The sequence below is a fragment of the Littorina saxatilis genome, linkage group LG1, assembly GCF_037325665.1.
Source record: "Littorina saxatilis isolate snail1 linkage group LG1, US_GU_Lsax_2.0, whole genome shotgun sequence".
Classification (NCBI taxonomy): Eukaryota; Metazoa; Mollusca; class Gastropoda; order Littorinimorpha; family Littorinidae; genus Littorina; species Littorina saxatilis.
Window position 1 is genome coordinate 47,199,728 of NC_090245.1, and position 16,034 is coordinate 47,215,761.

Sequence of the window (16,034 nt, forward strand, 5' to 3'; positions counted from 1 at the left end):
GTAATGTTTGTAGGTAAGACAGAGTTGTCTTCCCTTGAATTATCTCCACCTGCACCTTCCCTTTGATAAAATGGGGCTGATTTGTCTACCCCTGAAAAAATCCTTTGGCGATCTTGCGATGTCATGTCAAGAAAGTTGACACTCCTGAGTACGCAATAAACAAAGGCAGACCATAGAAAGGGGGACTACCAGGGCGGTAATGTTTACAGGGCTGTTGTTTTTGTGATGAGAGCCGGTTGCGGCCGCTTGCAATGTCAGCGCTGTCTCCCTCTCGGAAATGTCCGGTTTTTTGACAATTTTTTTGACAGACAGACAGACGGTCAGACCGACTTACCGACAGACAGACGAACAGAAGGACAGAGTGTTATAGAGCTGTTGTCACAGGTTTAAAAAAAAGTTGACATTATATCTTCACAATTCAGAAGACCAACTTCATGTATATGAATAAGATTAAAAGTTACAAGCGAGATCGGCAAAACACTGTCAGTCCGGAAATTTCCGTTCGTAGCGATCAGTGCTGAGTGTCTCTCAAAATCGTAATCACTTTCAGAACATCACAATCCCAATTCACGATGTCTTTGAGTAAAGTGTAAAAAACCCGAGAAAAAAAAACCAACCAAACACACAAAAAACAAAAACAAACAGAAAATCCACATTTGTGGCTTTGGTTGTGTGATAGTCTAACTGAAATGACTATTCCAACTTGGACCCAAATTCCAACCTTGCGCACGGCCGATTCTAGAATGGACCAGCAACAAGGGTTTCATTCTAGAATGGCACCCCTGTACTTGCGCAGGGTTAGAATTCCAACCTGGACCCGGTCCATTCTAGAATGAAACCGGATTCTAAGTTCGCGCAGAACACATACACGTAAACATTGTTTTGCTGCGCAGCGAAAACGAATTGGTGCAGAACAGTGTGTCTGGGTCCGGCTGATATTCGCTGGAGTACAGATGCGCCACAGGCTAGATCTACAGAGTTACAGAACGGTCTGAGCTGAGCTAAGAGTAAGAGTAAAAAGTAGTCAGGGTTGTGGACACGTAAGACAATGCGTGTGTCACGTTATCTATTCTATTCAGTCGCAAACTATCCCCTGATATCAATTCATGAAATTGGCAGCGTTTGCTGGAATCATGGTTTAATGCTATTTTTACCAGATCTAAACTTTTGGTGGATGTGCAACCGGTAAGGTAAACAGACACCTGCATGCTAGAGACAAGAAGATTAGATCTACGAATTGTGCAGGGAATTAATCTTTCTGCATTGACTGAGAGACGCAAAACCAGTCTAATTGCTAGATCTACAACATGGATGCACATCCAGACGACTTCCAGAGGGTGTCTAAATGTTCAGTGTACTGTATAGATCAGAAGCATACTTTCGAATTGATCTATACTCACACTCATTTTCTCTCTTCTTTTACTTCCAGACCTTTCATCATCACTCACGGCCACTGGTCAGAACAGGCCACTAGACATTGACACCGTGACCATTCCAGATTTCCCGGTTCTCCGTGATCACAACGCAACTGTTGACCAGTCCTGTTCCTACCGTCCAGAATCACCACAGGAGAAAACCAACGTGCCATTCATCGTAAGATTTTTGTTTTGTTTTGAAAATTAGTGCCTTATTCTAGCTTTGCAAAAAACGAGAAAGTGTCTTTGACAGATACCATCCAAATAATACATTATGAAAACAAGTACAAGTTCATTTCTACTCATGTTAATCGTTTATGCTTTCTGTGCTGAGCGACATATGGACTGAATTTCTTTCGTAACTCACCTCCCGTCAACCTGCAAAACTATATCTGTCGAAGTAGTTTCAAATAAAGTTAGTATGCTTCCGAATAAAAATATAAAAAAAAGGCTATTTTCTGAAATGTTTAATTATAGACCAAAACAAAACATTCACGAGTATGTTGTTGACCTGATAGTCTTTATGGTAGACAGCAAGAGTTGCATGTTCAAGAAGTTTAAGCAGTACATTTGAAAGAGCAAGGTAATTTAAGGTGGTATAATTGTAATGGTAGGTTCCACTGTAAGGCGACATGGAGGGTATCTTTGACGGACTCATTCAACATTCATACCCATGCACATCACCTCAAACACATAAGCTTTGTTCTTGAGTCAAATTTATTGGCTTCATAAATATTGTGAATTTTTGTCCGTTTGCAGATTGCTTACCTATGAATTATTTCGAAAATATCTTGCGATCTACGTACGCATAATGTAACACGTGAAGAAGAACATAAACAGTTCGTTAAAAGGAATCTAATTTGCATTTCATTTTCAACCCATGTGCCTTCCTTATTGTTAATTTTTTCTTCATAAAGACTACTTGAAATAAACAAAATGTTTAACCATTTCAAGGCCTCTTATATCAGATCTGCCAAGGCTCAGTTTACACAGGAAAAATCATCTGTCGACTTGAACACATACCAATAATCAACAGCCTCACTGCTTCTTGGAGCTGGATTTTGTGTGTGGAATGAATTACACATGTGGCGTTTTAGAATATAATTCATAGAAGATGTACATTCGTGCAGAAAGGCTTTAATTTAACAATTAGGTCTTCGTGATGTTCTCTTAAAATAACTAACATGTGTTCCCTTTACCGGGCCTCTGAACCAGTTTTGTGAATATGCAGGTTAAACTCGTGCTTTTTCTGTGTTATCAGTGTATTTCTCATCCAGGCATGGATGCGTCCTCTTAAATGGACAGCCCTTCCCGTGTAAACGATTGGGTTCAAAATCTCAAATCTTACCAGGCTTTTACATGGGATATGGCCATCCTTCCGTTTTGAAAAATACCAGAACTGAACACTCTGTATGGGTACTCTCTTTGCGAATGTAGAATTTTATGAATTAATTTCTTAAACGCCACACGTGTAAAACATTCCCTAAAAAATCCAGCTCCAAAAACCAGTCAGGATGTTGATTCCTGGTATATGTTCAAGTCAAGAGATTTTTTTTCTATGTAAAAGTCTTCGCAGATCTGTGTAGTGAGCAATCCTGTTTTGAAAAAGGACGTGCCTTTAAGCCTGTATAGACGGTTTGATTGTTGAGATACCTGGTGGCAATGACCGCACGGGTGGCAAGAGGTAGTAATGCACAGATGACAACAAACCGACCTGCATTTAAAAAAAAAGTTCGGAGGCCTTGATAGGGGGAAACAGTTTGTTAATTTCCAGAATCTTTATGAAGCAATAATGATCGAGAAGAAAGTCTGGCCTTTAAGTAAATGCAAATTAAACTATGTATACTTTTGACAAACTTTTTCTGTTCTTATTCACATGTTAAAATGTGTGCATAGATCGTTAGTTACTTCCAAAAAACCATGTTTCAGGCAACAGGCAAACGGACAATACTGGACACAGGCTATGCTGACCGGCTCATGGACTGACTACCTGATGCTGGAGTACACCAACAGTGGAAAAAGTCTGGAACAAAATGTTGCAGCATGTGAACCATGTACCGGACCACGTGACAACCCAGTATCATCTTCAAACCATGCAGGAATCTGTTCAACCAAAGATACTAGTTCAACACAGTCACACGATTTTTAAAAGTATATTTCAGCCTTCTGTAGCTCAGGGAGTTTGAACCCCACTCTTCATCCGTTTGTGAAAGTATTTCTGATTGTTTTGACTGCACAGGTTGGTAATGGTACTCTGATGCTTCTGCCGAGAAACCCCACTCGCTAGCGCACCAGCTGCCTGTTATGGGTAAGCGACGTGCCTGTATTTCCTGCAAAGCAAGACAGAATAAAACAGCAGCTTAGTTTGAGCTTTTAAGACATTCGTACCAGAGAAAACGTGTACGTGTTTGTTTGGAGAGGGCGGATAGAATCATAAGACACGCTGTGTCTATGTGACGTAGAGCAGGTTTTCAAATTCATGCTGAAGCACTGTGTGATCGCTATTCTTTCTGGCATATCTTACCTTGATTTCAGATAGACTGGGAACCGAAATGAGGATGTTTACATGAATAAACTATGCTGATATGTATGTGTTTAGAAATAAAGAATAGTTTTAATGATATATGATGGTGTTTTTATTTTTTGTTAACCCAATGTGATATTTTCGTATTTGAAAACAAATTGTACACTGTTGTCAATTTTACTTTCAGATAAATAAATCTATCATAATGGAAATCATCTGTTTGTGTTGTGTTACTTACCCATTTTGATCAATGTTGAGTCGTCCATATTCCTGTGTGTACGCATAGTATGCAGTTTGAAGGTAGTAGATGTCCGAGCAAACATAGGAGGATGTGCTGTTAGGCTGTCTATCTCCTCATCCAGGTTTTCCAGATATTTGAATTTCGTTCCCTCTTGGAGTTTCTGCACTGACACCTGATAAGCAAAATACACGTATCACTCTGTGATCATGGCAAAATGTATCATCTGTATGCCCCGTTCAAAAATTACCTTGAGATTCTAAGGTATAGATCTACACAGAAATTGCAGTGGATCACAAAAACAACACGAACAGTAGTACATATATTCAGTTTAAAAATTCATGCAATGAGAGTCAATAACCCGATTTAACCCCAGGTAGATTCAGGGTCCCACTGACTGAATCTCATATGGTTGCTTTTCGGCACACACCACACATTTTTAATGGGGCTGTGAGGTTTTGTTAACCTTTGCCGTGCTTCCTGGGTTCACCTGTACCCAGAGACACACTAAAATCATTGTAACTCTGGAACCATTAAAGGTATCGTTTTGAAATTTTAAGTATCTCTCACACACCTAATTTGCTCTCTGTCTGCAAATTTTTAGTGTGTACATGACAAAACATCAGAATTAATTGATTATGATAATTTACATAAACACTACCGATGGCGCGGGTTCACACATACCCATACTTTTAAAGAGTAGTAGTGATTGTAACTATCCCTCTGCCGACGGCGCGGGTTCTGCTACACCCATAATTACCAAAGCGGCGGAACAGTGTCTGTCTGCCTGTTTGTCTCCAAGAGACTGTCTGTCTCTCTGTTTGTCTGTCCGTATCTCTCTGTCTGTTGTCAGTTGCTCTGTCTGTCTGTCTGTCTATCTGTCTATCCGTCTATCTGACTGTCTGTCTATCTGACTGTCTGTCTCTGTCTGTCTGTCTGTGTCTGTCTCTCTCTGTCTGTCTCTCTCTCTTTGTCTCTCTCTCTCTGTCTCTCTCTCTTAGTCTCTCTCTCTGTCTCTTTCTCTCTGTCTCTCTCTCTTAGTCTCTCTCTCTGTCTCTCTTAGTCTCTCTCTCTCTTTCTTAGTCTCTCTCTTTCTTAGTCTCTCTCTCTGTCTCTCTCTCTCTTTCTTAGTCTCTCTCTCTCTCTCTCTTTCTTAGTCTCTCTCTCTCTTTCTTAGTCTCTCTCTTAGTCTCTCTCTCTCTCTTTCTTAGTCTCTCTCTCTCTCTCTTAGTCTCTCTCTCTTTCTTAGTCTCTCTTTCTCTCTCTCTTTCTTAGTCTCTCTCTCTCTCTCTCTTTCTTAGTCTCTCTCTCTCTTTTTAGTCTCTCTCTCTTTTTCTTAGTCTCTCTCTCTCTTTCTTAGTCTCTCTCTCTCTTTCTTAGTCTCTCTCTCTCTCTTTCTTAGTCTCTCTCTCTCTCTTTCTTAGTCTCTCTCTCTATTTTTCTTAGTCTCTCTCTCTCTCTTTCTTAGTCTCTCGCTCTCTTTCTTAGTCTCTCTCTCTCTATTTCTTAGTCTCTCTCTCTCTTTCTTAGTCTCTCTCTCTCTTTCTTAGTCTCTCTCTCTCTTTCTTAGTCTCTCTCTCTCTCTTAGTCTCTCTCTCTTTCTTAGTCTCTCTCTCTCTTAGTCTCTCTCTCTTTCTTAGTCTCTCTTTCTCTCTCTTAGTCTCTCTCTCTCTCTTTCTCAGTCTCTCTCTCTCTTTTTTAGTCTCTCTCTCTCTCTCTTTCTTAGTCTCTCTCTCTCTCTTTCTTAGTCTTTCTCTCTCTCTCTCTCTTAGTCTCTCTCTCTCTTTCTTAGTCTCTCTCTCTCTCTTTCTCTCTCTCTTTCTTAGTCTCTCTTTCTCTCTCTTAGTCTCTCTCTCTCTCTTTCTTAGTCTCTCTCTCTCTTTTTTAGTCTCTCTCTCTCTCTCTTTCTTAGTCTCTCTCTCTCTCTCTTTCTTAGTCTCTCTCTCTCTCTCTCTCTTTCTTAGTCTCTCTCTCTCTCTCTTTCTTAGTCTCTCTCTCTCTCTTTCTTAGTCTCTCTCTCTCTTTCTTTGTCTCTCTCTCTCTCTTTCTTAGTCTCTCTCTCTTTCTTAGTCTCCCTCTCTCTCTTTCTTAGTCTCTCTCTCTCTCTTTCTTAGTCTCTCTCTCTCTCTTTCTTAGTCTCTCTCTCTCTCTTTCTTAGTTTCTCTCTTTCTTTCTTAGTCTCTCTCTCTCTCTTTCTTAGTCTCTCTCTCTTTATTTGTCTCTCTCTCTATCTTTCTTAGTCTCTCTCTCTCTTTCTTTCTTAGTCTCTCTCTCTCTCTTTTTCTTAGTCTCTCTCTCTCTCTTTCTTAGTCTCTCTCTCTTTCTTAGTCCCTCTCTCTCTCTCTCTTAGTCTCTCTCTCTCTTTCTTAGTCTCTCTCTCTCTCTTTCTTAGTCTCTCTCTCTCTTTCTTAGTCTCTCTCTCTCTCTCTAAGTCTCTCTCTCTTTCTTAGTCTCTCTCTCTCTCTCTTAGTCTCTCTCTCTTTCTTTGTCTCTCTTTCTCTCTCTTAGTCTCTCTCTCTCTCTTTCTCAGTCTCTCTCTCTCTTTTTTAGTCTCTCTCTCTCTCTCTTTCTTAGTCTCTCTCTCTCTCTTTTTTAGTCTTTCTCTCTCTCTCTCTCTTAGTCTCTCTCTCTCTTTCTTAGTCTCTCTCTCTCTTTCTCTCTCTCTCTTAGTCTCTCTCTCTTTCTTAGTCTCTCTTTCTCTCTCTTAGTCTCTCTCTCTCTCTCTTTCTTAGTCTCTCTCTCTCTTTCTTAGTCTCTCTCTCTCTCTTTCTTAGTCTCTCTCTCTCTCTTTCTTTCCTAATCTCTCTCTCTCTCTCTCTTTCTTAGTCTCTCTCTCTCTCTTTCTTAGCCTCTCTCTCTTTCTTTGTCTCTCTCTCTCTCTTTCTTAGTCTCTCTCTCTTTCTTAGTCTCCCTCTCTCTCTTTCTTAGTCTATCTCTCTCTCTTTCTTAGTCTCTCTCTCTCTCTTTCTTAGTCTCTCTCTCTCTCTTTCTTAGTCTCTCTCTCTCTTTCTTAGTCTCTCTCTCTCTTTCTTAGTCTCTCTCTCTCTTTATTTGTCTCTCTCTCTCTCTTTATTTGTCTCTCTCTCTCTATCTTTCTTAGTCTCTCTCTCTCTCTTTCTTAGTATCTCTCTCTCTCTCTCTTTCTTAGTCTCTCTCTCTCTTTCTTAGTCTCTCTCTCTTTCTTAGTCTCTCTCTCTCTTTCTTAGTCTCTCTCTCTTTCTTAGTCTCTCTCTCTCTCTTTCTTAGTCTCTCTCTCTTTCTTAGTCTCTCTCTCTCTCTCTTTCTTAGTCTCCCTCTCTCTCTTTCTTAGTCTCTCTCTCTCTCACTTTCTTAGTCTCTCACTCTCTTTCTTAGACTCTCTCTCTCTCTTTCATTCTCTCTCTCTCTCTTTCTTAGTCTCTCTCTCTCTCTGTCTTAGTCTCTCTCTCTCTCTCTTTCTTAGTCTCTCTCTCTCTTTCTTAGTCTCTCTCTCTCTCTCTCTCTCTCTCTCTCTCTTTCTTAGTCTCTCAGTCTCTCTCAGTCTCCCCCTCCCCCTCTCCCTCCCCCTCTCCCTCCCCTGCAAGAGGTCGGTGAAGGGAGAAACTCGATGCAACCACTGAAGTAGCGCTGTGGGTTTCCCTGAACCCACCCCGTCGTTAGAGAAATAAACGGTAAAAACCCTCTTTCAAATGTATGGGTTCAGACAAACCCGCATCGTCGTTAGAGGAATAAACGGTAAAAACCCTCTTTCAAATGTATGGGTTCAGACAAACCCGCATCGTCGGGAGTGTGTAGTCAAAAGCGGCATCCAGCAACATACTGTCTGTTCGTGACGTTTGAGAATACCGATCTATGCACTAACGCATTGTCTTTTTGTAGTGTGACTGTCCAATATTGTGTACTCTTAAAAATCAATGATCAAAAAGTTTGAACTGCTGTAATCGTGTTTCACTTCAGCATATGTCTGACAGTGCTTATTTGCTTCCAAAACGGCTTGCGATATCACGCCATCAGCGTTTCTCCACTGCTCAGAAAATCTTATGATTTCAGATCTAGTTTGAGATCGGAAATCACGTGTGCTCGTTTAAAAAACTAAATTCATTTATTACTTCCCTTTGACCGTTTCGCAAGAAAAATGTCAGGATCACTATTAGTATTAATAGCACATGAAAGCAGCCCACCGCCATTTCAAAAAAGTTTCACTGTTTAGTGGTGTCGATGTCATGTAGTGTCTTACTGTCGCAAATAAAAATACCAGGATAATTGCAGTTTTGTCCGCAAGAAACAGGCTTTGCGCAATGTTAACTTGCTGTCTACATGTTTCGTTGTGTGACTGAAGAATTACTCAGAATTCCAAGAGAAAATAAGGATAGTCGCGTGTGAACATCACTGTGGAAGCATTTATTCTAAACTGGGCAGTTCAAGGACGAAATCCTTGATTAAAGATAGGAAAATAAACAACACCAGATGCCTGAAATAATAGAATAAATCCATAATCTTTACATGCTTACAGATCTGTGGAAGCACATCAACTGATCTGTGAAAAACACACCTGACTTCGATCTAGCATGCAAGAGGTAGCGACTACGGACTAGTGTGTCAACATCACAACAAAGAGAATCACATTTGATTGTGGGCAGTAATGGAAAGACAAGACATACCATTTCGTATTGCCGCTTATGCTGGCTCTGTTTCAAGCAGTTCCTTGTGGCCTCGCCAGCATTTTGACGACGAAGAGGCTCAAACGGGCACGCTAAAACCTCAGGCTGGCTGAAAACCGGTCCGTATTCCACTTGTCTTCCTCACTGCTTGAGCCGGCCATGTTTGTTGTTCAAGGCTCGTGACGTAGCACACGTATGTGCACAAGGTCATGAGCCAAGACTGCGCGCGCGATGGAACGATTCAGAACAACCAAAAACGAGTCAAAGTATACTTTTTGGATTTCTGTGTTCATTTTTACACACGCATTTGTGGTTGATGAATTAAGAGGGTCAACATATCAAAAGTGACCCTAAACCTTGGACTTTTCCTTTAACATTTTGGAACGTTGGCAGTCTCTTTGTTTTTGGATTTGAACAAAAATTGTGTCATCACAAACTGCTTGCTTGCTTCTGGTACTACATCAAAGATCAGGTAGTTTCCATTTATACCTGTCCTTGTAAACCTTATATCCTGAAAGAATGTTGACTTGTATGATACGGTTATTATTATAGTTACCGATCCTTGCAGCTGAAGAAGTCGCCGTGAAGCTAGATTAAACCAGATGTTCAGAAGATGATTGCACTAGCACGCTGTTTTACTGCTTGCCGATGAAGTGTTTTTCGATATCGAGCAAATACTACAGTCCGGTTCTGGGGTTTTGAGTGTTTTTATTTGATGAGCGAATAGCCCAGATAATCTGGCATAATACACACTGTAGTTCAAGTCGTCAGTTCGAGTCGATCGTGAAAAGGGTTACACCATTTCATCCAAGCATCACTGAGTCGTCGTCTTTGGCTTAAAGATCCTTTGGTTCCGTTATTGACTTACGTGTTGGTTGATCAGTATTTGGTCATTTGTTTTCTTGACCAACGGGCTGGTTCATCGACCCTTTCAGGTATATTTTTGAGTCACTTGAGAAAAAGTGACTCTATGTAATCGGTCAGTGTTAGTCTGTCCGGCCGGCCGTCCGGCCGGCCGTCCGTAGACACCACCTTAACGTTGGACTTTTCTCGGAAACTATCAAAGCGATCGGGCTCATATTTTGTTTAGTCGTGACCTCCAATGACCTCTACACTTTAACGATGGTTTCGTTGACCTTTGACCTTTTTCAAGGTCACAGGTCAGCGTCAAAGGAAAAATTAGACATTTTATATCTTTGACAAAGTTCATCGGATGTGATTGAAACTTTGTAGGATTATTCTTTACATCAAAGTATTTACATCTGTAGCCTTTTACGAACGTTATCAGAAAAACAAGGGAGATAACTAGCCTTTTCTGTTCGGCAACACACAACTTAACGTTGGGCTTTTCTCGGAAACTATAAAAGTGACCGGGCTCAAATTTTATGTGAACGTGACTCATTGTGTTGTGAATAGCAATTTCTTCCTGTCCATCTGATGCCTCATATAATATTCAGAACTGCGAAAGTGACTCGATCGAGCGTTTGCTCTTCTTGTTTAATTTTTTTTGCTGGGCGGGTGATTTTCTGGTTGTCCAGTCAGCATTTTCGATTGGGGGTCTAGTTTTGTCTGCTTGCTCATCGACTCACGGGTTGACAGAAAGAGAGAGAATTGGGCGGGGACGTGGCTCAGTCGGTACCGCGCTAGCTTGAAATCCAGTTTGTCGCGATCGGCGTGGGTTCGACCCCACCCCCCCCCCCCCCCCCCCCCCTCGTTCGGCGAGAGATTTATTTCCCAGAGTCAACTTTGTGCAGGCTCTTCTCGGTGTCCGAACAAACCCATGTGCACGCATGCGCACGATAAAAAAGAGCTCACAATAAAAATCTCAGGACTGAGAAACATAAATACACGAATGCAGGGGCAAAGAACGGGTAGAGCTGTACTGTATGACAGGGGTAAAGAACGGGTAGAGCTGTACTGTATGACAGGGGTAAAGAACGGGTAGAGCTGTACTGTATGACAGGGGTAAAGAACGGGTAGAGCTGTACTGTATGACAGGGGTAAAGAACGGGTAGAGCTGTACTGTATGACAGGGGTAAAGAACGGGTAGAGCTGTACTGTATGACAGGGGTAAAGAACGGATAGAGCTGTATTGTATGACAGCTCGCTTTCTCCAGTATTGAGAAAGCAGCCCGAATTTCCATGAGGGTAAACTAACAGGACTATAATGATATTGTATCCTTATCCGAGTATCCTTGACAGAATGGCCCACTAACTTGCTGGGAATTATACTCATTGATTGAATGACTGACTGACTGACTGACTGATTGTAGATTGATTCAAGAATCCTAAACTTGCTGACATTGCAGGTCTACGAAACGAGACTGCGGTCCACAAAACAGCAGCCAGATGGGAAAGCAGGCAGCCGCGTGATGGCGCTGAAGAAGCTGCACAAGACGGACGAAGAGACCACAGTTCACGCACTAGCGGAACAGAGAGCTCTTCTGGTGGGCAGGGTGTGTCCTTTCATCGTCACCATGCTCTCGTGCTTCCAGACTAAGGTATGAAAACCAAGGAATTGTGGGTATATCGGGGAAGGGTGGGTGCATGGGGGGGGGGGGGGGGTGTCTGTAAAAGGGGTTAGCGATATGGAACACACACAGTGCATGCGCTAGCGGAACAGAAAGCTCTTCTGGTTGGTAGAGTGTGTCCTTTTATCGTCACCATGCTCTCCTCCTTCCAGACAAAGGTATGTATAAATCAAGGAATTGTTGGTATGTCAAGCCGGGGGGTGGGGGGGGGGGGGCTGTAAATGGGGTGAAGGATATATGGAACATGATTAGGAAAATAGAGCTCTTGTGGTTGGAAGGGGCTGTCGTTTTATTGGCACCATGTTATCGTGCTTCCTGGCAAAAGTGTGTGTACCAAGGAATTGTGAGGTACGTCGGGGAGGGGCTGTAAGGGTGTGTGTGTGTGTGTGTGTGTGTGTGTGTGTGTGTGTGTGTGTGTGTGTGTGTGTGTGTGTGTGAAAAATGTGGAACATAATTCATCACACAGTACATACGCTAGCGGAACAGAGAGCTCTTCTGTTGGGCAGGGAGTGTCCATCTAGATCGTCATCGGTTTTAGGAGAAAGCAGACAACTGATGAAGACGCTGGTGATAAATTAGTCAGGAATCATGACTCTCACCATCTTTCTCGCTAGAGACTGAGCATCAGCAACGCTTTTAGATTTAAGTTTATTTTCTGTTCCATAAGACTAGTGTCCGTCAGTCCACTGTAAGGACCATTGGGTCGACGTACTTGTGATTGTTTTGTTTTGTCATGAATTAAACGTTCCAATAACTTACCATTCTTGTTTTGTTTTGATTATAAATTTGGAACGTTAACAGTTTCTCTGCTGTCAGTCTATCTGTATTGATGGGTGAACGTCGTACGTTGCAGCTGGCGTACTACCTGCTGTTGGAGCTGGCTGAGGGCGGGTCGCTGTGCCACGTCCTCAAACACGCCGGGCGTCTGCCGGAGGTTAACCTCAGGTGCGGTATCGCTTAACTGGTAGATTTGTAATGAGGTAACCTTCCCTTTAGAAAATCTGTCTTAAAAAGGAGGGAGACTTAAAAAGGGGGTAATTTAACAGAGGTTATGAACAGAAAATCTGAGAAAACAGGGTCTTAAACGGGAGGAGTCTTAGAGGTCTTAAAAGCTGTGTTTTTAAGACCTCAAGAAATCTGACAAAATCAGGTCTTAAAAATGAGGGAGACATAAAACTGTGGTAAATTGACAGAGGTTATGAACAGAAAATCGGACAAAACAGGGTCTTAAAAGGGAGGATTCGTGGGGGTCTCAAAGGGAGGTTCATATATAATTCCTATATGACGATCTGGGTGTCTGGATTCTGCCTTTACCCATTGGCGTATACATGCGTTCGCCTGCTTCCTTTCCAAGGCATGTGATAAAAGTTGTAGAAAATTACCCCACACAAATTATATAGAATTGAAAATAACGTAACCGTGTTTTAAAGGATAAAATAAGAATAAATTTAGAGCTGACACGCTCGACAAAGAACAAAACTGTCTGAGATGTATATTTAACTTGAACATGATCATGTCACACTCTGAAGTGTTCCACTTTTAAACGCCCAATCTGATCAAAGCAAGATAAGTTTTCACTTCATTTATTTGTCTGCCTGCCAAAGTAAAGACCATTGGGTCGCTGTACTCGTGAATGTCTTGTTTTGTTACAATTAAAACGTCTCAGTGGTTTACTATTCTTGTTATTTGATTCTCGAACAAAAAATAAACAATGGTGACTATGTGTGTCCATTCTGTTCAGGTTTTACGCTGCCCAGCTGTTGGCCGCTCTGGCCTTCCTCCACGACATGAACATCCTGCATCGGTGAGTCCTCTCTTTCGTCAATATTGGAGAGTTTATCCTTCTGGTGTATCCTTTGGTTAAAATACAAGGTCCATGTGGAAGTCTTTTACTTACTTAAAACACACACGTACACACGCACGCACGCACGCACACACGAACACACACACACACACACACACACACACACACAAACATATACACACACACGCACGCAAGCACACACACACACACACACATATGTGCGCGCGCACGCACGCTTAGAGTATCCTTCATTTTATCGCAAGTTCTCGCACTGTGTTGAATGGATGTTGTCTCTGAATTTCTCAAGGAACAGAATGCCAGAAAGTACACATGAGACCAAGAGTTGCATTAAAATGGATGTAACTGTTTATGACGTCATGTGGTGGTGTTACTGTTACAGAGACCTCAAGCTGGACAACGTGTTATTAGACACCAAGGGTTACATCAAGCTGTGTGACGTCATGTAGTGATATAACTGCTGTAAGACGTCATGTGGTGGTTTACTGTTTTATGACGGCATGTAGTGATGTAACTGTTGTATGACGTCATGTGGTAACGTTACTGTTACAGAGACATCAAGCTGGACAACGATAAGGGCTACATCAGGCTGTGACGACATGAATTGATGTAACTGTTTATGACGTCATGTGGTGGTGTTACTGTTACAGAGACCTCAAGCTGGACAATGTGTTACTAGACGCCAAGGGATACATCAGGCTGTGTGACTTTGGACTGAGTATGGACGAGTTTCGTGACGATGACCAGGTCTGCAGTCCGTGTGGCACGCTGTACTACGTCGCGCCTGAGGTATGCAATCGCTGCTGGGCAGGGGGGTGTGGTGACGTTTAAGGAACAGAAACAGGGTTGGCAGGGGAACGAAGGTGACTATGATTTTAGAGGGGCGAAGGGGGGAGAGGCAGGGCAGAACACGACAGAGAGTAGCAAGGTAAAGCAGAGAAAAGGCAGATTTCAAACCGTGCTTGTTACAGTTCTTTGGACATGTCTTAAAATTAGTAATGGCGAGTTTAGTAACTGCTACAAAAAAACAAAAAACAAAAAGATAGGAGAGTTTGCCAATTACGGATGCAGCTTCGTTAATGAATTCATTTGGCTACTTCTTGGGATTTTTTGGGAGGGAATTACTGGGCAGATAGAGGCAAAGACATTTGCAGGAATTTTTAAGATTTTGAACTTATTATCTTCATCTTCTTTTTCGTTCACGGGCTAACACTCCCACGTTCACTCATGTTTTTGCACGAGTGCGTTTTTACCCCGCCATTCAGGCAGCCATACGCCGCTTTCGGGGGAAACTTTGAAGTACGAAAGTAAATCGTTCACAGAATGCTGCAAGTTGACAGGTTGTGCATGTACAGGTCCTACGTGGTGAGCCGTACAGCAAGACGGCAGACTGGTGGTCATACGGCGTCCTGCTCTACCAACTGGCTTTGGGCACGGTGAGAACCCATGTCTGCTGCATGAAAGCTTTTTCAAGATATTGCTACGTGAGCGACACTGCAGAAGCTATTCGCACAGCTTTTTGTTAAAGTAGATCAGTTGGTAAAGCACTGTGATCCGCGGGTCATGAGTTCGAATCCGGGACGGGGCGGAAACAGAGCAACTTTATGTGCAAACTCAAAAACGGTATCCATGTCCAACCCCCAGTGTCAACACAGTGGCACGTAAAATACCTCGGTCATTCTTCCAATTCCAGACGAGTAGGTGGCCCATTGCACCTCAACACGCACACACCTGGGTAGCGCGACTCTGTTGCTGCAAGGTTTCCACTGGGAGGAAGCGACCCAAATTTTCCAGGGACGGGACAATAACTAAGACGTTTTCTTCAACTGAGACTTACACTCAATTGTGTTGAGACAGTCAGCTTGTGAATGGGGATCTCGTTTTGTGCAATTAGTCGCCAAAATGCCAAAACTTCTTTCTAGCCGCCGAAAACCTTGTCCTTGCCGTCATTTTGGTAGTTATGCAAAACTTATTGTTACCACGGTTGAAAGGTGACGTCAAAGACTGCCTTTAACTTCAGTAAATTGCTGAAATTGTCATGGACATTTAGTCAAATTCAAGAAAATGGTTCCCAGCAACATTTTTGTATGAATGTGATGTTTGATGATGTTTGATTGAACTCGATGATGTTTCATGTGTGTACAGTTACCGTTTATAGGCCAGAACATCTCTGTATGAATATGATGATCGATTGTGTTTCATGTGCCTACAGTTACCGTTTATAGGCCAAAACATCTCTGTATGTATATGATGATCGATTGTGTTTCATGTGTCTACAGTTACCGTTTGTAGGCCAAAACATCTCTGTATGTATATGATGATCGATTGTGTTTCATGTGTCTACAGTTACCGTTTATAGGCCAGAACATCTCTGTATGAATATGATGATCGATTGTGTTTCATGTGCCTACAGTTACCGTTTATAGGCCAAAACATCTCTGTATGTATATGATGATCGATTGTGTTTCATGTGTCTACAGTTACCGTTTGTAGGCCAAAACATCCAGGCACTGTACATTGCAGTGACCAGGAAGGAGCCAGTCTACCCATCATTCCTCAGTTCTGACGTCACTTCCTACCTCCAAAAGGTATTCCCTACTATCGTGTTTCAACTGACGTAACTTGCGTCGTGTCTTCCCTATCAGCCCTGACTGCAGTGCAGCCTCAGCAGCCTCTCCAGCCTGGAGGGTTTTGGCACTGTAGTGCAAATCTGATGTGTACTTCACTAAAGCGCTTCTAACTCTGCAACTAATAGTTGTGGACACAAAAAAGTTTGTGTGTTGTATGATAAGTGCATGTTCTTACCTGTTGGGTAGCAGTCAGTACCTTCTGAAGTGTGTAAAGTTCAAAGAAATCCTTCTTCC

General features: G+C 42.3%; 1 protein-coding gene and 1 long non-coding RNA gene across 2 annotated transcripts; one reads left to right on the top strand and one right to left on the bottom strand.

Moving 5' to 3' along the window:
- Positions 1-3,655: 3,655 nt before the first annotated feature.
- Positions 3,656-9,188, bottom strand: LOC138971627 (uncharacterized). Its single transcript, XR_011457320.1, has 3 exons — positions 8,818-9,188; positions 4,178-4,352; positions 3,656-3,745 (listed from the first exon to the last, which is right to left on the bottom strand). It is a non-coding gene; the product is annotated as an uncharacterized lncRNA (long non-coding RNA).
- Positions 9,189-11,189: 2,001 nt separating this feature from the next.
- LOC138976655 (atypical protein kinase C-like) lies at positions 11,190-15,549 on the top strand. Its single transcript, XM_070349561.1, has 7 exons — positions 11,190-11,318; positions 12,202-12,293; positions 13,090-13,152; positions 13,553-13,615; positions 13,821-13,959; positions 14,526-14,606; positions 15,517-15,549. Exons 1-7 carry the CDS (start codon positions 11,190-11,192, stop codon positions 15,547-15,549), a joined length of 600 nt encoding a protein of 199 aa, XP_070205662.1.
- The last annotated feature ends 485 nt before the right edge of the window (positions 15,550-16,034 follow it).

Bases quoted from the DNA above. Each gene is read 5' to 3' on its own strand.
- LOC138976655 (XM_070349561.1), top strand. From the start codon at position 11,190: ATGGCGCTGAAGAAGCTGCACAAGACGGACGAAGAGACCACAGTTCAC. The intron at 13,153-13,552 runs GTGAGTCCTCTC...TTACTGTTACAG, and splicing joins GACATGAACATCCTGCATCG to AGACCTCAAGCTGGACAACG. The intron at 13,616-13,820 runs GTAGTGATATAA...TTACTGTTACAG, and splicing joins ATCAAGCTGTGTGACGTCAT to AGACCTCAAGCTGGACAATG.